The sequence below is a fragment of the Abramis brama genome, assembly GCF_963993115.1.
Source record: "Abramis brama genome assembly, chromosome: 18".
Classification (NCBI taxonomy): Eukaryota; Metazoa; Chordata; class Actinopteri; order Cypriniformes; family Leuciscidae; genus Abramis; species Abramis brama.
Genome location: NC_139980.1, coordinates 9,782,044 through 9,803,829, shown reverse-complemented (window position 1 = coordinate 9,803,829; position 21,786 = coordinate 9,782,044). Strand labels below are relative to the sequence as shown.

The following is a 21,786-nucleotide window of genomic DNA, read 5'->3' as shown; positions in this document are numbered from 1 at the left end:
ATAATAATAATATAAATAATGCACATTGTAAATCAATCTAAATAATACAAAATAATGAGGATATTTTTTCTTAATAAAAAACAAATACAATATGCTTTGTACATCACAAATGATGTACACCCGAATCCGTTAATCCTTTTGTCTGTTCATTTTCACATTTGTAAAGGCCATGAAAGCGGATAGTGGCCAAAGACTGCCTCTGTAGTGGCTCCATGACCGTGTACCAACCGGTGACGGTTGCTAAGGAGGAATTTTGCGCCAAACATTGACAGACAAACCTAACGGCAATGAGGATTGAGCGACATGTTTTTCACCCTATCATCTGAGACTCGACGTAGAGCAGACCAATCAAAATCGCTCCTCTCAGTTAGCGTGTGCCGTCTGCACACATGAGAACCGCCCACAACAGAAAAATCTTCATGTGAGCTGCACTGATGCTGCCAGTACTCGCTCATTATTCTGAATATAGAAGGTAAGAACTGATTTATTTTGCCAACTTCTGTCTTTTATCTTGAACACATTGCAGCGCTCTTCTTTGACGTGACTGTCAGTGTAATTTCGCGGAATTTCAATGAGCCTGCTAATTTCTCTTCACAGGTTTCATTAGCACGCTTTTAGTAGCTTATTATCATAAGTTTGGACAGCGACCCGTTCAAGGCCGCGCTAAATGAGACCTCAGCTGATGTTGTTGAAACTTTGCAATGTAATGTTTATGCGATGATGCTTCTATTCACATAACATAAAGCAGCCTACCAAATCTTGATTGTATAGGTCTAATATTGTAAATGGTAAACTGTGTAAGTCAGTCCAAGTCTCAAGCAGTGTTTTTGTCCTGGTCTGTTATTTAAATGTACAGCTTGTTGGTTTCTATGTTTTGTCAGCATTGCTTCATTATTATTGGACGACAAAGCTTTCATCAGGTTGTTAATCTAATGTATTGCTATCTTAAGGTTCTCTCTCCATCTGTCAGCCTGAATCTTTGTTTTATCCTGTGCCTTTGTACAATCTCTCACCCCCTTTAAAGGGTGGTGGGTAATTCCTCCTGACATGTCATATTTAATTCATAAGCCCACATACACTGTCTGGCTTTTGCTTTTAGACTAGCTTAGTTTTAGCATTTATCCAAGGCTGCATTGCTGTTATGTTTTATTTTTGTCCCACTAGTTTGTCTAAAATACATGTCTGCCTTTGCTTCAGGTTGGAGTTTGTAGTGATTCCCAGCATGCAACTGGTTTCTGTGTGGAAAAATATAATAACCAGGCTTTCACTCATCAGGAGGTGCTCTGCTTGAGTTGGTTTAATAATTCCCGCTGGCTCCGTGAATGGATGACAGCTGAATATGACTTTTAAAATGCCACACCTATAGAAATATTAGAGGAAAATGTCAGTTGATTGCTCTGTGCTATCAGATCCTTGTACTGTTTTTCTGATAATTGTATTTTCATGTATTTTGTTCCCTCGGCCTCAGCATGAGAAATCATTTGCACAGACATGGATAAATATGAGAGGTTGAAGAAGATTGGTGAGGGGTCCTTTGGGAAAGCCATCCTGGTCAAGTCAAGGACAGATGGCCGACAATATGTTATCAAGGAGATTGGCATCTCCAGGGTGAGTTGATAATTTCTCTCTCTTAGACATCACATGGCAACGTAAATGGGTTTTCAATCATTATAGGTGACATATGCCCCTTTTCACAAGATTTAATATAAATCTATGGTGTCCCCAGAATGTGTCTGTGAAATTTCAGCTCAAAATACCCCCAAGATCATTTATTATAGCTTGTTAAATTTGCTCTTTTTCAGGTGTGAGCAAAAACGCGCCGTTTTGTGTGTGTCCCTTTAAATGCAAATGAGCTGCTGCTTGAGCCCTGTTCAGAAGAGGGCCGACCCTTTACACGAGTTTCTTTCGTTTACAATAACAAAACACGCGAATAATTTCACTCAGCCAAAATCTCAGAAATAACCAGTAGCGAATTGCAGCCTTACAGAGAGACTCAGGAAGAGGTTGCAACTTTTAGACGCACATGTACATTTCTGAATGGTTAGTGGATACATTTATGTAGTTGCTTGAACCTTTGCCATTGCGCTAGAACTGGTTACACTGTTGTGGCGGTGCCATTTGGAAATCTGGAAACGTGCAGATTAAGGGGCAGTAATATTATGATAAGATCCCCTTTCTATGTCAGAAGATGCACCGCGGACCCGATTATAGCACTTAAACACAGAAAAAGTCATATTTTCATGATATGCCCCCTTACCCTAAAAACGATAGGCTATGTGATATTTGATGGGTTATCTTCCTTTATATATACATGCAGTGTTCTTTTTCTCATCAGATGTCAAACAAAGAAAGACAAGAATCACGTAAAGAGGTGGCAGTTCTGGCTAACATGAGCCATCCAAACATCGTCCAGTACAAGGAATCCTTTGAAGGTAAAGCCCCTCTCAAGGGACATCCTTATTCAGAAATCCGTATTTGAAAATCCATATTGGAATATGATGCTTTGCTGCCCAGCTTTGCTATTATGTTGACAGGCATGTCAAACTGGTGTCTACGAGTGAGCATTTGGTCTTTGGTCTTTAGTTGACTGATCTTGATTAATCTGAGAACATTAGTTCCGGCACAAACTATACCCACTGCATTTCTGTTCTAAAGGTTGTGTCTGATTGATAGATTAGGGTGGTTTGCATGATCTGGAGGAGCTCCAAGCTTTTGAATTAAATTACAGAGAGGATGTCGTTTAGCTAATGATAGTTTCGGTTCATGAAGTCATGCAGTATCTCTGACATCTGACATCCGGATGGCAGGCTAATTAATGACATAAACCTGGGGTGGTATGTGAACGTTAATGATATTACCAATAGAGGGCAAAATGTTTGCTTAATTCCATTATAAATTTACAGTGAAGCCTAAGAGTCTAAATCTGATTTAATCAGATACTGTACAGATGCATTACCATCCCAAAAGTTGGTGTCTGTAAGATTATTTCATGTTTTTGAAAGTTTCTTATGGTCACCAGGGTTACTTTTTTGATCAAAAACACTGTGAAAACAGTAAAAATGTTGAAATATTACAATTTCAAATTTTTTATATATATTTTAAAACCACTTGCCGCAAAGCTGAATTTCTTTAGCAGCCATTTCTCTAGTCTTCATTGTCACATGATCCTTCAGAAATCATTCTAATATACTGATTTGCTGCTCAAGAAACATTTCTTATTATTATCAATGTTGAAAACAGTGCTGCTTAATTTTGTTTTGTGAAAAACGTGACATGATTGGATTCTTTGATGAATGTAAAGTTCAGAAGAATAGCTTTTATTTGAAATAGAAATATTTCAAAATTATAAATGTCTTTACTGTCATTTTTGATCAATTGAATGTGTGCTTGCTGAATTAAAGTTCTTTAAACAAAATCTTACTGACCCCAGACTTTTGAAAGCTGGTCTTTGTTTAAATGTCAAGAAACCACCTAGGCAGTGAACTGTCATTGAACAGTAATGTTTCTCTCTTTTTTTCAGAGAGTGGTTGTTTGTACATAGTAATGGACTACTGTGAGGGAGGAGACCTGTTTAAGAAGATCAATAATCAGAGAGGGACTCTATTCTCTGAGGAACAGGTAAGAGGAACAATATAGAGACATCAAGTTAAGCTCTGCACCCAATAGACTGCAAATTATCAAAGCTTTAAATGTGCACTCAAAAATTGAGTACACCTTTAAATACACCACAAAATAATAGTGTAAATTTTAAATTTCTTTTATCATAAAAGAAAAAGTTATTCTTTTTACATTTGAACATAAAGATGTATCTTGCAATGTTAAAATCTGAGGTATTGATTTCTGTCTGTTGTTTTCTGGAAGATTATTGACTGGTTAGTGCAGATCTGCCTGGCTCTGAAACACGTACATGACCGCAAAATCCTACACAGGGACATTAAATCACAGGTACACATCTCTCTCTCTCTCTCTCTCTCTCTCTCTCTCTCTCTCTCACACTCACACACACACACACACACACACACACACTTTTGTACAAACATTTCCATGAAAGTACAGCATACTGTACAATATCCTTATACTTTGTTTACGTAAATGTCTAATACATGATTTCTGCTTTTGTTTTCTATCAAGAATATTTTTCTGACCAAAGATGGTACCGTACAGCTGGGTGACTTTGGAATCGCTAGAGTTTTGAACAGGCAAGATATTTTTTATTTCAAAACGCCACAAGGAATGTGGTGAGAATGACCTTCATAGATAATATGTTTGTGTGTGCAGCACCGTGGAGTTGGCGAGGACCTGTATCGGCACACCTTACTACCTGTCGCCAGAGATATGTGAAAATAAGCCATACAACAACAAGAGGTAAAGTACTTGCTGTTATGAACCAGTGGGGTATATATGGGCAGTGCAGTAGCTACATAACACCCAGTGACTCTTGAACAGTTTGCTGAATCATTAGAGTGGTGATGTCAGTTTATACGAGTTTCTCTGATCCCAGCAGCTACATATTGATCCCAAGTTATTTGTTCCAGGACTGTTTGTAATGTGATCAGTCTGAATATTCTTAGCCACTATTGATGAACACCAGCTGTATTAGGCTACATTCACACTGCAAGCCTTAGTGCTCAATTCTGATTTATAACTTATTATTATTAACTTATTGAGAACCACAATGCATTTTGAAAGGATTCTTTGATGAATAGAAAGTATATTCAAATAGAAAAGCATTTATTTGAAATAGAAATCTTTTGTAACATTATGTAAGTATATATTATATAAGTCGTTACTGTCACTTTTGATCAATTTAACACATCCTGGCTGGATAATTAATTTATTTTAAACAGTGGTTCCCAATCCTGATTTTGTACAAAGCCATATTGTTTGATATTCAAGATCACTTAAGAGAATTTCATATGCTGTTTGTGTATAATCTGTATGTTTGCATGTACATGTGAGAATAATCCACATGTGCAACCCCAAAATTTACCCATTTGTCCCTCTTTTTTCCTATCTGTCTGCTTTTTTTTGGGCTATTTTTTCCATTGTTGTTCTGTCGGGTCTTACCCTAGTGATATCTGGGCCCTGGGATGTGTCCTGTATGAAATGTGCACGCTTAAGCATGCAGTAAGTACCTCATGTTCTCAGTAGTTGCTTCTGTGTGTGATAGAGATTTCGTGCTTATTTTGTGATGTGAATGATAAAACAGAATCAGTCCTTTCATGTCTTTTCCTATCTCACTTACCTTCTTTCATTATTTACACCATGAATATTCTAAGGAGACTAATATTTTACAGTGGAGATGCAAGTGAACTGCAACAGCTTTAAAATTGAGATGACTCTCTACAGCTTATAAGAAATTCCACTGTTGATTCTTTTTGAAGTCTTTTTTTCCTATATTCTTTGATATAATTGTGGGTTTCCATGATTTATGACTTGAATGAATATGGTGTAATCATTTATTAAATAGGGCCAATCATATAATGTCTTTCACTCAGTTTGAGGCCGGAAACATGAAGAACCTGGTGCTGAAAATCATTCGTGGTTCGTACCCGCCTGTTTCCGTGCATTACTCCCAAGACTTGCGCTCTCTCCTGGCCCAGCTGTTCAAGCGCAACCCTCGGGAGAGACCCTCCGTCTCAGCCATTTTGGGCAAGCCTTTTCTTGCTCGCAGGATTCACAAGTTTCTCAGCCCTCAGGTGACATGCACTCAAACAGACTTGATTATCACTGTGATAAATTATATAAGTCAGTCTGTGCATTGTGACTCAGATATAACTCAGATGTTATGTAACGCTCGGATCTAATTCCAGAACACCTCAAGCATGAGTTGCAGAATTTGTTTGTTTATTATGTCCCTTTGTGTGTTGCAGCTTATTGCTCAGGAATTCAGCCATTCACTTCACCTTAATCCCCCTAAAATGAGTGTTGCCCAGGGAGCACCAGGTAAACACATTCATTAATAACTAATCGTTGTGTTCAAGTGCACAGAAAAGTTTGTCACTCAAAATTTCCACCAGATTCAGGTTGCACATTAAGTTGTTGTTTCCCTCTGTCTAATATTGTTAAAGAAATAGTTTAAACAAAAGAAGATATTTTAAAGAATGTCAAGAATGACTTCCATAGTATTTTTTTCCCCCACACTTTGGAAGTTAATGGGGCACATCAACTGTCAACATCATCAACAACACCATTACTCCAGTCATCAGTGTCACATGATACTTCAGAAATATAATATGCTGATTATCAGAATAATAAATATTTTTATTTTTTGTGTATGTGTGGTGAGTTGGTTCTAAATATTACCCTAAATTTTGAAGAGAAAAAAAAAACACATTTATTTATTAGTCATATTTTTCATGGACAGGTTTAATGGTTATTCAATGACCAGTAATGACTTGTTGAGATGTGCATGGAGTATATTGATAAATTGTTCTCTTGATCTTCAAATACCAAAAACCAAATACTGACGTTTTCTTCATCTTAACTCCCCAGCCAAACGCCCTGCCCCAGGCCCCATCTCCATTTCCCCAGCTCAGAAAATTACCAAGCCAGCAGCCAAATATGGAGTGCCTTTAACAGTCCGGAGACCATCTGAAGCTTTCAGGAAGGTCCCAGATGCAGCAAAGAAACCAGTCAAACTCAAGCAGGTGAGAACCATGGGAAATATTGTATTTGCTAATCCACTTGCCCATGTTTTGCCCATGCATTACCACCCATTATGTCTGAATATTAGGAGGGGCATTGAGGATCATTGTGTAGCATCCAGACATTTGTTGATGTTGTCCCGCTGTGTGCTATATATATGAGAACGAGAGACCTATTGATCCTCGTCCCCGGTGTCATGTGTTGTCCAGGCTCCCCCTCCTGCAGCAGTTCAGAGGAGAGTGAGTCGAGTGGAGGAGGAGAGGAGGAAGCATGAGGTACATCAGACAGCGCCCCCTATCTACATCCCCTTGTACAAACAACCAGTTTGCTCCTCCTTATTAACCCACCTAGCCCTGAAAAAAATACACTCTGTCCTCTAGCAAAATCTCATTTTCCCTATAAGCCTTAGACAGTTTTACCCTCATTTACCCTAAGTTCAAATCTTGCAAAGGATGATACGTCAGTTATCAGTATTTTGCCTTACTTATCCACAGGTTGGTCCTTAGCCGCGGGAACATATTTACAGATGAACATACAAATGAATGAGGACAGAGTTATATGAGAATGTTCAGAACTCATGATTAAATGTCAAAAACCTGCATCTTAACTTATGATACTCAAATGTAGTTGGGCGCTCAGGAGTAATGTTGATGAATGCTTAGTTTAATCAAGACCTCTGTATTCAGTCTGGATGAACATGCATAAGTGTCAGATGAGGTCTGAGACATGCTGCTTCTCAACCAGCATATTCATGTCACTCACGCCGTGAGTTCGACAACATATTAAAACTAAATAATCTTTATAGTAAGTTTATGAATAAAGGTGAAAAATAAAAAACAGGTTGAAAAATAAAACTTTATTTCTAGTCGTGTCATCTTAAATTCCAATGCAGTGAAAGTAGTTCCCGCCGCCATGGGTTGGTCCAGCAGCACTGTCGCTGTGTGTGCTTATAGTTGCTTTGGATAAAATTGTCAGCTAATTACTTAAATAAAATGATAAAGATAATAAATAGGTTTAGTTATCACCTACTGCTGTAGTATCACAATCTAATATTCTAAACAAAAATGTTCTTATGTTTTTCTCTTAAGTGAAACCTTTTTTTATCTTTTCCACTCTTTTCCCTTTTTGTTGGTGTTCTCATGCTTTTCTCCAACTGCCGTCATCCATATGGTGGGCATCTACATTTCATTTTCCTTTCCAGCCCTTTCTTTATTAACCCTTTCACCAATACAGTGTTCATACTGTAAATGTGTTTAGACCTACTGTGCCTTCTGATCCCCAAGGTGTGCTAAACAGTTAATAAATGTTCAACAACCGATTCATTTTGGAACAAATATTCTTTAAATATTCTTTGACTATATATAAGTTAAGTTTCCTTTAAATATATGGTCATTTGACTGTTCTTGCCTCTCTTCTGTCACATAGACAGAGTTTTTAAAACAAATACAGCTTTACAACAGCTACGTCATCACTATTGCAAATAAAATAAGTCACAGGAAATAAATATCACATACTGTTTTTGGTGTTTGACTCATGTCTAAAAGCATCTTGATCATGTTCTGTTTCAGGAAGTAGTGAGGAAGAAACGGATGGAGATGATGGAGAGAGAAAGGAAACAAAGAGAACAGGTGAGCTGTTAATGACATTATGGAATGATTTCATGTCACATGTTTTTTACTACTGTATGTAAAAGTGATGTGTTTTTTACATTATTGCAAAGGATTTTTATCTCAAATAATTTCATCAAAGAATCCTGAAAAAATGTATCATGGTTTCCAGAAGAATATTAGGAAGCACAGCTGTTTTTCAAATGTTTCTTGAGCACCAAATCAGCATATTAGAATGATTTCTGAAGGATCATGTGACACTGAAGACTGGAGTAATGATGCCGAAAATTCAGCTTTGCCATCACACAAATAAATTACATTTCAAAATAAATGAAAATTGAAAGCTGTTATTTTAAATAATATTTTTTTACTTTCATTACTGTTATTATAATTTTTTTATCAAATAAATAAATGCAGCCATGGTGAGCATAAGACTTCTTTCAAAACATTAAACATTTTTAACAAACCTGAACTTTTGAAAGATAGTGTGTGTGTGTGTGTGTGTATATATTGATTTAAAATAACTCTAAACACTATTGTTACTGTAGTATTATTGATTGAATGAGTTCACATCAAGTTCAGCAGATGGCTTCTCTGGTTTCGTTTGACGGATGGATGCTATTTGTAATATGTCTCTTGGGTAGACATTTAAAAGCCTCTTAATTGAGCCAGTTACCCTCAGTAATTGTGTTCCTTTCTGTAGGTGTTGTTACTGAAGGCTGCACAGATGAAGAGATTTGAGAGAGAAAAGGTGAACTGATCAGTGCCCATCTGCAAATGGTTATTTACAATAAATTGACATTGGTTTGATTTGTTTGTGTTAAAACTTTAACCTTTTTAATCTCAGCTGAACCGAATCAACCGGGCTCGGGAGCAGGGCTGGAGACATGTGCTCAGCTCTAGTGGAGGCAGCAGTCCTGAGCGAAAGGTACAATGGTCTTCCTTGTCTGCCATGGATCAGTCGATAAAAGCTGCTAATATAGTTGTCACTCTTACTGTTTCTCTTTCTATGCTTTCTTTCGCACAGTTTTTTGGAGGTGGTGGCATTGGAGCACCACATTCCCCTGGAATAGGCCCCTCCCCTGTGCCTGGTCCCACCCCTGCCACACCGTATCACTTTGGCCCCACCCCTATTCCTTCTTGTGCTCCTTCTTTAGCTCCAAGCAGAGCACCATGTGACCACATCCACCCAGCAGCTGAAAAAACATCCAAACCTACACCTAAAGATGGTGCTGTAGAAGGAGCCAAGTCTTCAGGGGACAATGGCAGGTGAATGAGATGAATGACACTGTTTTTGTAATTTTTTTTCTCTTTTAAGAATTGTTAATTTAACATGCAACTATATTTCATATGTTATTATCATTAAAGGACTGCTACAGACTCAGGGACTCTGAATGGTCATGCTGGCATCCCTGTTAAGGCTGTTATCAGGAAAGAACCACATAAAACAAGTTTCCATAACGAGCAGATTTCAAAGAACGACTATGCCAATAGGTCAGCTGTTTCTCATTAGTAATGTCTGTCAGGTATTCAGTCTGCCTTCACATCTGTCAAATAGAGTTTTTTTTATCTTTTATCTACTTTTATCTTGTCTGTAGGTTTCGAGGTCAGCTGGCGGCAGAGAAGCATAAGCAGGTGGAAGAGTTTCTACAGAGGAAAAGAGAAGCCATGCTGAATAAAGTCCGTGCGGAAGGACAGCTGGTACGAGTCTTTTACCTCGATCTCTTCTGGTTAAAGGAATGATCTGGGTTATGTACTTTATCAACACTGACTACGTTTACAAGCTGTCAAATATCGGGTTATGGTCGGGTTAAGGTCACTATTTGGGTTTCTGAAACATTCGGAATAACCCGTTTACATGCGTGAGCAGAGAGAGTTACTCCTGTATACATGGAATTTGTAATCACGGTTAGCGTCTGGACGTACGGACAACCTTAAGACGCAATATGCGTCATTTCCGATTCTTCTTCCTGTATCCAAAGACAACAACAACAGCAGCAGCATGCGGATAATGAATAGTTCGGGGCAGATAGCGATCGCCTTTGTTTGCGCTTTCCTCCTCGCTCCAAAAGTGTGGTGCTGTGCTGCGTCTCGTCATGTTTACCTCTACTTCTTGTTTACTTCCGGTATACTGCACGCGGGTTTTTGTATGCGCCGTCTCTACTCAAAAGACCAAGATTCCTTGCGAATAGAACATGCGCAGAACACAAATCAATGTTCCTTTTGATGGGGATATGCCGACGCGTTTACATGACCAAATATTTGGGTTAGAAAAGGGGTACCCCAGGGATCATATCCGGGTTTTTAAAAACCGGGATATGAGCATATCCGGGGTTTTGCCGGTGTTTACATGGCCGTGCGCGACCGGGTTATTGCTAATATCCCAGTTTTGAACGGGTTATTGGCTGCATGTAAACGTAGTCAATGTTTGTGGCAGAATGTCAATTCTCACTGAAAATCATTTTGACTCGTCCCTCAGTTTATAGTCGGCATCTATTTTCTTAAGGCATCTTATTGAACTTATTGTGAACGGTTCATCAATGCGTAAATTGTTTTTTATTTGAACACAATTTTTTATCAAAATGCCTTAACCCGATCTTCCAGTAAAACAACAGACTTCTCTCTGGTGACATGTGACACTTCTCCAATCATTTAGTCTGCTTAAACCCACCCCTTTTTGCAATCGAATGCAAGTTCGCATTCAGATCTGCCTCTATCTGATCAACAAATGACAGAACTAAGTCCCCACCCTTCTCCTTGCCATAATCCATTTCACTCTGATGTACATCACAATATGGAAGAAATTATGTCACTACGCAAAAATTGTAAATGCTTTATAACTGCAATTTAAATACATAATGCCAGGCTATAAACATCGAAATACCCACGGTTTCAAAAGTATAGCAATGAGACTTAAACATTTATACATGTTAACAAAGAATAGTCTGTTGAAGTTGCTTAGCAGCCTTGTGTAAAGTTATATTTAATATTTGAACTTGACCGGGTACCGCTGGTAAACCCAGTGACATTTGCTTAATACATGCACAGAGACCAGAAAAGGTCACAGGTATTATGTTGCTCACACGTAACCAGATGTTCATCCATCTACATATTCCAACCTCAAAAAGAATGAGAAATTAGTTTCTGCTTTGAAGAAACTGACCATTTTTGTTTTTTGTTGATGTAATGAACCTGAAACATTTCTTTAACTCCCAGTTTAGTGGCTTAGTCTAGGGAAATTAAATGTTGAAAATCTTGATTACTTCAGAATGTTTGGGTGTTCAAGTCAGTGATGGGATTGATATTCCATAAAATTATGTGGCTTTTGTAATATCGGTTTAACCAATGGGTGAATAGGGGGCTCGACAAAACCTGGCTGCCATCTTTGCAAGCTGGACAAACTCCTCCCGATGCAGGAGACCACAAGTGAACAAAGAGGAGGAGGTAGGAGCCCTGTCTGGGACCAATCAATGCTCCTCACTCATCACATCACTTGAACCCCTCATTGCTCGGTTCCTTATTTTAAGTTATGGTGTCCACCTGAAGTTGCTGCAACTGCTCACCAGCATTTGTTGTCCAGTCCCTGCACAGTGTGTTTGTGTATGTGAGCGTGACCCACCCTGAAATCCTCCAGTTCATCATTTCATTTTGTCCACATTCCTTCAGAATTACCCATTTGGTTTGTATAGCTATTGTTTTGTTTGATAATGTTATTCTGCTTCAGCACCCCTTGTTTTGGATCCTTCATTATTTTTACTACTATTAAAGAGGTATGTGTGTAACTTCAGGATTCCAGCTGAAGACCATCTAACCGCTGCTTTTTATGGTCCTCATCAATGGATTCAATGAATTTGATTTCTGCTGTAACTGCTCACCTCTAGTATTTCTTGAGTTTGCTGTTCCCACATTACAGCTTGAATGTTTAATGTTGTTTTTCTTTTCCAGTATATTTCACCAATTCGTGTACAGTATGTGACTTGTCCATATTCTTGTGTGTACATATTTGTTGGAAGGAGACAATGGGAAAAGATCAAAGAGATAGATGATTCGCAATCTGTGTGTTCCTCAGGAGTACTTGACGAGATTACGACAGATAAGACTACAGAACTTTAATGAGCGTCAGCAGATCAAGGCTCGCCTCAGAGGAGAAAAGGTATATACACCCACATATACACACACACATTTTTGTATGTTTGACATTTCTTTAAACTGTAGATTTATTGCTGGCATGTCAGCTGTATCATTATACAGTATGGTTGTATAATCTTTCTAATACCCATATATCCATATTCATAATACCCTAATACCCATATATATATATATATATTGTTGTTGCATTTTTGTAATTTTTGGTCCTTCTCTCTCAGTGTGACAGTGACTCAGACAGTCAGGAGTCATGTGAAGAGGCAGTGCTCAGGAGGAAGAAGATTGAGGCTTTGAAGGTTATACATTTCAATAAAAAAAAATATATATATATACACAGCATAATATTTAGAATTAAAAAACTGAATGACATACTCTACCGCTCAAAAGATTGGGGTCGGTAAGATTTATTTATTTTTTAATTTGAAAGAAGTCTCTTTTGCTCACCAAGACTGAATTTATTTGATTAAAATACACAAAATATGTTATTTTAAATTTTAATACTATTTCACAATAACACTGTTTTACTGCAAGGCCCAGTCAAAGGCTCGTGCTGCTGTACTTAAAGAACAGTTGGAAAAGAAGAGAAGAGAAGCATACGAGAGAGAGAAGAAAGCGTGGGAGGATCATGTATGTCATTTTCTTTTCCAGTCTTTTTCTTTCTCATCTCTGCTCATCCGTCTCTTATGTGTTGTATTCTGCCTTATCTTTTGTGATAAAGCAGCTTGTTGCACGGGGAGTGAAGGCTGCTGTTGGAGCCGCTCCCGCTCAGACACCTGACTCCACCCCTCAGGAAGCTGCTTCCAAAGCCACACCCTCCTCCAGACCCATCACTCCAGCCATCTCCATGACTGCTGCTCTGAAGGACGTGGGCGCGGTTAGTCATCATCACACTTCTTTTATTTGCTAGAACAGCTATCTCATGGTTACTTGTTTTTTTGTTGTTGTTGGTAGATTTCATCAGGGCAGAGTTCTCCTATGAAAGAGGACTCCCTTAAAGCAGAAACATCAGATGTACAGGTGGGAAATGTGTAATTGTATGTGAGAAGTAATATTAATTTGAGAGAGCAATTTATTGAATAATTGCCAATGAACACTTTGTATTTCAAAGTTTTTTTAATTTTTTTATATATAGATTGTTTTTATTATTATTATTTTTTTATTTTTTTAGAGTGACAAGAAGGAGATTCTACGCAGACTCAATCAGAAGGTCCAGACCACTGAGGATGATGCTGAGAAAGATCCCACACCTTGCAGCAGTGCACCATGCTCCACTCCTCAACCAATCCAGCCTTCAGTCACAGAGGAAAGGCCACCCACAGCTGGTGATAGGAGAAAATGGGAAGCTGTAGCTCCACCCTTACTGTCTGTAGCTGAACAAACTCTGGAGGAGACCTGTGCATCTCTGGCAGGTATAAACACAACAATTTTATCACTATGTTTTTATTATTATGGCTGTGAAACACGTCTATAATTAAGTCTGTTTATTGGGTAGGGGATTTTTTTTTTAAGACCTAATCAAATTAATACTGTGTGTCCATACAGAACAATCCTATATAATCAGGCAGAGGCACACATTTACATTTTACCTAATTAAACAGGCTACGGACTTTGCTTATCAGCAAAATGGGGTGCCTGTATAAAATGCTCATTTAAAGTTTAAAATGCTCAATATGCATTTTATTCAGTATACATATGTTTGAAATTGGTTTATGTACCAATATATCACAACATATGAATTAGAGCTCGAATAAAATTGGAATTTTACTTTGAAATGTGCAGCACATTTATTTAATTAAACCATAGCTTTTTGAAGTTTAATTTTCCCATCCCCAAATTTAAGACTTCTTACAATGATAATTAAGACTTTCGACCTTTTACGATATTGAAGACATTTTATAAGCTTATATTTGTTCAAATTTAATTTATGACTTTAAGACTTGGAGCCAGGGACCCTGGTTCAACACCAACATCTTTTATGGTTTCTTTTTTGTGTGATTACTAAAGACCAGTCAGAACAGGCATTGTTTTAATAGTTGTTGTTTTTCTTCTTGTGTTGTGAGTAAGTAATAAAGGATGAAATTCATGTCCTTTAGAGCAGGGGTTGGCACGTGGAGGGATAATCACAGAAGCACGCAAATGGTTTGTCGGGACTGCGCTAGCTCACAGGCTGTGTGACTGAGGAATGATTACCTCAAAATATACAGTACTGTGACAATTTCTTAGTGTCTTGGAGACGTTGCCACTGTTCTTCTGTATTTACTCAGTCTCAATTTCTTCATGTAGTCCCAGATGGACTTGATGATGGTGAGATCAGATCTCCGTGTGGAGCATTATCAGTCTCCTTGTGCATACAAAAATCTCACTGGATTATTACAATTAATGGCAAAAGGAATGTTTGGAAATGTAAACTGATATTTCCTTCTGACACACTACAGCAAAATATAAATAACTGGCTTAAAACCTTCTTTTTTTTGTGAAGATATTAACGTGCCTAAGACTTTTGCACAGTACTGTACGTCCTTATGCAAGTTAAAAGTTTAAATTAAATACATAGAACTTTAGCTATTGTTATGTGCCAGTGATTATACACCTCCGTAAGCCAATTGCCAACCCTTATTTTAGAGATTAATTTCATATGAGCACAACACGCATTTTTCCTCTCTGTTGTCCTATCTCAGTTTCTCAGGTGGCATCTCCAGAGACGAATTCTCCCACTAGTGGAGACAGGAAGAAATGGCAGACTGATGGTGCACCTCTTCTGTCTGTGGCTCAGCAGACACTGGAAGAAACCTGCCTTACAACAGCAAGTCAACTAGCAGGTGAACTTTCTCCTTGAGATTCTGTAGTTTTTACAGCTGAACTATTTGACAAATAATTATCAAATTGTCATTTAGTATTTGCTGAAAAATAGAACAATGGTGAAAAACTAAAGGTGAAAGTCAATTTTTTAGGCTACTTAGAAAATGTGCTCTGCAGCACAAGTTGCTGAGACTCACATATGCCGAGCTGACAAGTGACTGAGTTTATTGTATCACTTTGCATTTGCATGACTCTAATAGAAGCAAATGTACCAACAAGAATCAAAATATTGCAGCACTTGGATGCATCTGAAAGCACACGCCATCAGCTCTCATTACATCAGCATCACATATTTGTAGTGCCATCCAATGTATTCCATTATGAAGACAAAAATGTAGGTGAGCTTCAATGGGAAATTGGTGGCTACAGCAGGCTATGATGTCAATTTGAAAAGTGTTTTTGCTAGTCGACTAGATGCAGAATAAGACTAGTCAATTATTTGTACACATCCCTAGTATTTCCAGAGTGAATAGATTATGTACTGGTGAGTGTTTTGTTTTGTAACCATGGAGGGTGTGTTGTAATACAGTACATGCACTGGGACTCCAGCCACTCTATAGCAACCGGCTTAATAACAAACAGAGCTTTAGGTTATTTTTTAGATCTCTATTCTTCTTTCTTTGGAAAGCCAAACATCATGTGTTTTTGTTGTATACTGTAAAATAGGCGTCTTATTTATATGCAGTAAAATATTTTTTTTTACTTGTTTCAGAGAAAACAGTCGGTGAAGTCATTTGCATGGATGCTTGGCAGGGGGAGGGGCTAAGGAAGGCTTGGGCGCAGAGTCCAGACTCCGAGGTTCTGAAGGTGTTGGAAGGGGCAGAGCTCCAGTCCTTTACTCAGAAACTAGATCCTGCCAGCACCTGTGACCACACACTGACTGGTGAGTCTTTAATCAGTGTGTTTTTTGCTCAGTCTTACTGACAATAGCTTCCTGTTAATCCTGTAATTCTGTAATTCTGTGTCTTTTTATCAGAAAGCCTTAATCCCTTTGAAGAGGCGTCAGATGCCACTAATGAAGCCATTCAAGTGCCTCTCCCTCAACACTGCCAGCTTGTCAGTGGCCACACCAAACAAGAAGTGACATGTCAGGAGACAGTGCCAATCATCGCAGAGGTTAAAAGTCAGGAACTAATCCCCCCAGCACCAAAGGAGATAGAAAAGTCTCAATCTGGAGAAAGTGAGGCAGAGGGTGAGAATACTACACTGAATGTGATTGCATTGGACATAGCTACGTAGCCCATTTTCTGAGATTTTAATTTGTATTTTGCATTTAATGTTTTTTACAAAATCACATTTCTCTGTCCTTCCAGTGGTGGATGATATTGAGTCAGTAGTTCTGGATGAAGTCACACAGAAAACCTCACAACAACCTCCAACAGAAGTAATGCAGGCATGGACAAATGACACTCCAGTTTCTCTGTAAGCACTTTTTTTCTAAAATGAAATCTTACAGTAACAGCACACAGGTTTGGAACACACACTACTACCATTCAAACGTTTGGGGTTGGTAAGATTTTCTACAAATGTTTTTGAAAGAAGTTTCTTATGCTCACCAAGGCTCCATTTATTTGATATAAAATTAAGTAAAAATAATTGTATATATTGTATATAAAAATAACATTATTGTATTGAATATAGCGCAACTATGCCTCCAACGGCCCGAGTATGATTCCCAGCTCAAGGTCCTTTGCCGATCCCACTCCCCTCTCTGCCCTGTGCTTTCCTGTGTGATCTGTATACTATCCAAAAAAAAAGGCCTTATTGCTGTGATGGTAAAACTGAATTTTCCGCAGCCATTACTCCAGTCTTCAGTGTCCCATGATTTGGTGCTCAGGAAACATTTCAAACTCCAAACCTTTGAACAGTAGTGAACATAATAACAGAATTTCCATAATTTGGATAAACTATCCCTTTAATCATTGTTTTTTGTGATCTTAGGCCAGCAGAGGGCAGAGTAATACAAGCAGAATGCTCAGAGATACCGCATGGAGAGGAGAAACATCCTGAACCTGCAGGTAGTCTCAATGCAATACTAAGACACCTTATCTCCCTCTCACACAAGCATGTCTCATTATGAACCAAAGAGCTCCCGACTTCCACTTTACACTTTTAACATTTACCTTTAAACAATGTTAAACCACAGAAGTTTTAAGAAGGCCTGTTTAAATGCAGCAACACTGTCAAAAACTAGAACCAAATAAAGTTTTTGTTGACCTCTTTCTTTCTTTTTCCAATAGATGAGCCTCTGTTTGTGAAGCTAAGTAGTAGTCCAGCTCACAGACGTACAATAGCATTGGCCATCCTGTCTGCCCAATCCTCATTTGAGGACTCTTCCTCCGTCACCTCGCGTTCCCGCTCCGTCTCTCCTCTGCGTTCCCGCCACCATGACGACGCTCTCCTCATCGGCCTCTCCACTGGCCTCTTCGATGCAAACAACCCAAAGGTGAGCATCGCACTGTGAGTACTATACTTGTGTGTGGGTCTCAGTGTGTGGCATTTTGTCATACAATCCTATCTGTTTTCTTTCTCTCACATGTTAGTTCAGACTGCAAAACAGTAAAGCTAAACTCTGTCCAAATCTTCAAGTACTGAAGGCTGGAATACACTGCACAACGTTTAAAATCTGAACAGATTTTAAAACACTAGGAATCATACACTTGTCCACTTTGCAATTGGTTACAGAGAAAAACAGGGCATCGCACACTGAACAATCAATCAGACTTTCCGAACACAACAAACTCGCGCAGAAACTTGCTTCTTTGCTCAGAGACACATAACAAATATAAATATTGTGTTCTAAAATCAGCTCAAAATATCATATATGTTTGATATCCTCCGACTAGATGGAATCATAATCTTAAGCCAAAAGAGACAAAATCTGTGCCCATCATACACTACGTGATTTTCTTTGAAATCTGTCAACTTTGACTACCAAAGATTTGCAGAAAGGCTTTGACTTTTGGCAACTAGCGTCAGCACGTCCAGACTTTGAATTGGGGAAAAAATCCAGGCAAATGTTGTATAGTGTACAGAAATGTAGGTAAGACTCTGTGAGTAACAGATGTACTGACCACTGATTTCTGGAAATAATATACATTTGAGTGTAGTTAGAAGGGTGCAGATACAGTGACTTTTCTGTGTGCAAGCCTCAGTGCCTTGAACTTGATGAGGGCAGCAACTGGCTGCCAGTGAAGTAAAACAAAGAGAGGCTTAATGTCCACTCTCTTGGGTTCATTGAAGACCAAATGTGCCGCTGCATGCTGGATCATTTGGAGAGGTTTGAATGCACATGCACTAAAGTCAGCTTAAAAGCAGTACGATCTGGAAATGGTGTTCCTGGACAAAGAGTATGCTCAGATATTACGTGTCTGATTTTCCTGATCTTGCAAATCTGCAAAGAAGTGGGCTTTGACAACCAAATGAACTTCAAGGACAATATTGCAAAGGTATTCCTAGGTTCCTGGATAGGGGATTTTAAGTTGAGTTCGAAGTGATGTTCATTAATCCAGGCTGAGATGTCTATTGGGCAGGCTGAGATTCATAACGATATTGTGTCAAGAAGAGGTGGTGGCCGAGCACCGAACCCTGAGGTACCCCAGCAGTTAGCTGACATGACACCACTCTTCTCTAAGATCTCCTTGTGAGGTAGGACTCAAACTAGCCCAGTTCCTATGCAACCCATTATAGAGTAGACAGAAATATTTGGTAGTGTAGAATCCGCAGACAAGTCCAGCCAAAGGAAGACGGACGATCTTGAAGATGCTCCTACGGCTTCAGTGACAGATACCAGGCCTGTGAATGCCAGCTCTTAAAACCTAACTGAGTGCTGAGTGGTCGGTTCTAAAATCACATATGGTCTTGTAAAAAAAGGGAGGGAATAGGGTCAAGGGGGCAGATGGTAGGATGGTTCAAGAATGTTTACAGACCTTAGCCTGGAGAGTGGAGCATTGTGGTTGGGTTGTTGTTGTTTATGAATTTGTGGTGTTAAAGGGATAGTTAACCCAAAAATGAAAATTCTTTCATTAATTACTTACCCTCATGTCATTCCAAACCCGTAAGACTTTCGTTCATCTTCAGAACACAAATGAAGATCTTTTTGATGAAATCTTTCTGTCCCTCCATAGACAGCTACGTAACTACCACTTTGATGCTTCAAAAAGTTCATAAAGAGATCATAAAACTGACTATTGAGCGGTTTAGTACAAAATTTTCTGAAGAGACACAATTGCTTTATATGATGAACAGATTGAATTTAGGCATTTATTCAAATATAAACATTCATCTACTCGCACATCAGTTGTGGTAAACATTTGAGCTTCCGCAAGATTAATTCTCACACGTCAAGCAGGTTCGGTTGAGCTTCTGTTTATGTTCGCTCATCAATGTTTATATGTGAATAAACCCCTAAATTAAATCTGTTCATCATTTAAAGCGATCGCGTCTCTTTAGAAAATTTGGACTAATTAATGACAGAATAATTTTTTGGGGGGTGAATGATCACTTTAAGAACTGACTGTTATTTCATCTCAGGAAAAAAAGTGTTAAAAGTCATCAGCCATATAAATCACACAGTGGGGTGTAAAATGAGAAATACCAGGTAATAAACCAGAAAGGCCTGTAGGAATTTTCAAAGAAAATTCTACTTGATGAAGGATGTTATTTTAGTATTATTTATTTACTATTATATTATTAATTAATATTTTTATTTGAGTTAGCTTTTATTTTTTAATTTTCAGTTTTCATTTAATTTTAGTTTAGGTTTTAGTAATGTTATGTGCTTTTGGCATTTATAGTTTATTATTATTATTTTTTTTTTTTTCGTTTTAGTGTTTTTGGTACTTCAACTTATGTCAGTAAGTTTTTCATCTAATATTTATATTTTATTTTACATCAGTTTTGTTTCAGTCACAAAAAACTATTTTGGGAACACTACAATAAGGTTCAATAAGTTAACATTAGTTAACTACATAAGCTAACATAAAGTAACAGTGAAAAAATATTTTAATGTATTTATTAATTTTAGTTAATGTTAAGGTCAACATTTAATTATACGTTATTAACATCAAAAGTTGTATCTGTTAATATTATTTAATGAGCCTGAGCTAACAATGAGCAGTTGTATTTTTATTATCTAACAATGACAAACATTAATAAATACTATAACAAATGTATTGCTCATTGTTGGTCAATATTAGTTAATGCATTAACTGTTGTTATCTAACGGGACCTTATTGTAAAGTGTTACCACAATTTTTAATAGTTTTAGTTTGCAATAACAACACTGCAAAGGACTGTGAAGAAATGTTGGTGTGTGTGGTTTTCTTAATTGAAAAATATGAGATTATTACAGAGCATAATGGAGGACCACACTACTACTATTCATCACACTGATTAGAGCAGAATCTCTTAGAAACACTAGACAAGGCGAGAGAGGAAGAGAAAGACTATATGGAAGAAAGAGATGGCACTATAGCAGGAGAAACAGATGGCAGTCTTCGATAATGCATTGCACTTAGCAAAGAATGATAGAGGAGCTCAGATTTGTATCTCATAGAGTTTTTGTTTGCGGTGATTTGTTTTCCCACTGACTGAAATTTGTGTTTGTGTGCACATAATGGTGTGTGCATGCAGGGGTAGACATATGTATGAGTGTGGATGTGCCTCGGGGCAAATCTGTGCTGGAAGGACTGCTGAATGCGTGTGTGTGTGTTTGAGCTCCTGAGTGGAGCGTTATTAATGCGATTCTTCCACATCCTTGATGTGCCAGTAAACCAAAAAGACTTTGCGCTGGCCTTTTTTTCGCCCACCCCACAGGCGCACATACACAAATTCTTTTCTTTGCCCTTACAAAAGCACATTAACATTCACACCCATGCCCACACTTTCGCAAACACGCACGCACATTTGGCCTTTTGGCTTGCTTGCACCCAACCCTCTGGACAACTGGACAGGCAGATCACACACACACACACACACTAAATGCTGTCTTAGTACAGGCTGTCAGTCTGTTTAATCAGTAGTTTAGCACTCCTCTCTTCTGTCCAAGTGCGAGAACACAGTGTGTCTCTGTACTGACGGCTGTAGTGGAGATGGATGACTGCGCCGATATTAAAGCCCTCTTCTGCTCTGTGGAGACAATTTTAAGTCCCTGCTGAGTGTTAAATAGCCAAGTTGTTTTATTCCTGTGCAAGATTCAGATCGAACAACTTAGAGACTGTGCTTGTGCATTTTTTTATTCCAATTCAAGTTGACTAACCGTATTCTGTACATTTGTAGTCCACTTATAATGTTGGATTGTTGCACCATAAGTAATCGTAAGTTAGTTTTTTTTATGACAATGTCCAACCCTTATAATTAAAGCTTGCACGATAAAAAGATGCGACCTTTTAACGATCTAAGCGCATGGTCTAAAGCGCAGGGCGCAAGTTCAGTTAGGGCGTATCCGAATCCACTTTTGCTAGTTTAACGACGGGGAAAAATGGTCGGCGCGCCAGGCCCATGGTCTAAAAGGGTTGTCCCTATT

The 21,786-nt window shown here is 38.3% G+C and overlaps 1 protein-coding gene across 6 annotated transcripts in view; it reads left to right on the top strand.

Annotated features, from left to right (window-relative positions):
* Window positions 1–398: 398 nt before the first annotated feature.
* The window catches only part of nek1 (NIMA-related kinase 1), a 33,816-nt gene continuing 12,428 nt past the window's right edge, over window positions 399–21,786 (top strand). Inside the window, exons 1-31 of one of the 6 annotated variants that reach the window (XM_084091337.1) lie at window positions 399–472; window positions 1,469–1,608; window positions 2,336–2,432; window positions 3,521–3,618; window positions 3,862–3,945; window positions 4,132–4,199; window positions 4,279–4,365; window positions 5,073–5,127; window positions 5,499–5,699; window positions 5,874–5,946; window positions 6,496–6,650; window positions 6,858–6,923; window positions 8,217–8,276; window positions 8,959–9,006; window positions 9,103–9,183; window positions 9,283–9,524; window positions 9,624–9,749; window positions 9,854–9,956; window positions 11,613–11,699; window positions 12,325–12,408; window positions 12,623–12,697; window positions 12,933–13,028; window positions 13,123–13,275; window positions 13,353–13,418; window positions 13,570–13,810; window positions 15,080–15,220; window positions 15,973–16,143; window positions 16,237–16,452; window positions 16,574–16,682; window positions 17,202–17,278; window positions 17,501–17,706. In XM_084091337.1, the coding sequence (XP_083947463.1) occupies window positions 1,492–1,608; window positions 2,336–2,432; window positions 3,521–3,618; window positions 3,862–3,945; window positions 4,132–4,199; window positions 4,279–4,365; window positions 5,073–5,127; window positions 5,499–5,699; window positions 5,874–5,946; window positions 6,496–6,650; window positions 6,858–6,923; window positions 8,217–8,276; window positions 8,959–9,006; window positions 9,103–9,183; window positions 9,283–9,524; window positions 9,624–9,749; window positions 9,854–9,956; window positions 11,613–11,699; window positions 12,325–12,408; window positions 12,623–12,697; window positions 12,933–13,028; window positions 13,123–13,275; window positions 13,353–13,418; window positions 13,570–13,810; window positions 15,080–15,220; window positions 15,973–16,143; window positions 16,237–16,452; window positions 16,574–16,682; window positions 17,202–17,278; window positions 17,501–17,706 (3,483 nt within the window). In that variant the 5' untranslated portion in view covers window positions 399–472; window positions 1,469–1,491. Of the gene's footprint in view, window positions 473–1,468; window positions 1,609–2,335; window positions 2,433–3,520; window positions 3,619–3,861; window positions 3,946–4,131; window positions 4,200–4,278; window positions 4,366–5,072; window positions 5,128–5,498; window positions 5,700–5,873; window positions 5,947–6,495; window positions 6,651–6,857; window positions 6,924–8,216; window positions 8,277–8,958; window positions 9,007–9,102; window positions 9,184–9,282; window positions 9,525–9,623; window positions 9,750–9,853; window positions 9,957–11,612; window positions 11,700–12,324; window positions 12,409–12,622; window positions 12,698–12,932; window positions 13,029–13,119; window positions 13,276–13,352; window positions 13,419–13,569; window positions 13,811–15,079; window positions 15,221–15,972; window positions 16,144–16,236; window positions 16,453–16,573; window positions 16,683–17,201; window positions 17,279–17,500; window positions 17,707–21,786 lie in introns of all 6 variants that reach the window. The other 5 variants (XM_084091336.1, XM_084091338.1, XM_084091340.1 and 2 more) reach the window with 5 other exon arrangements.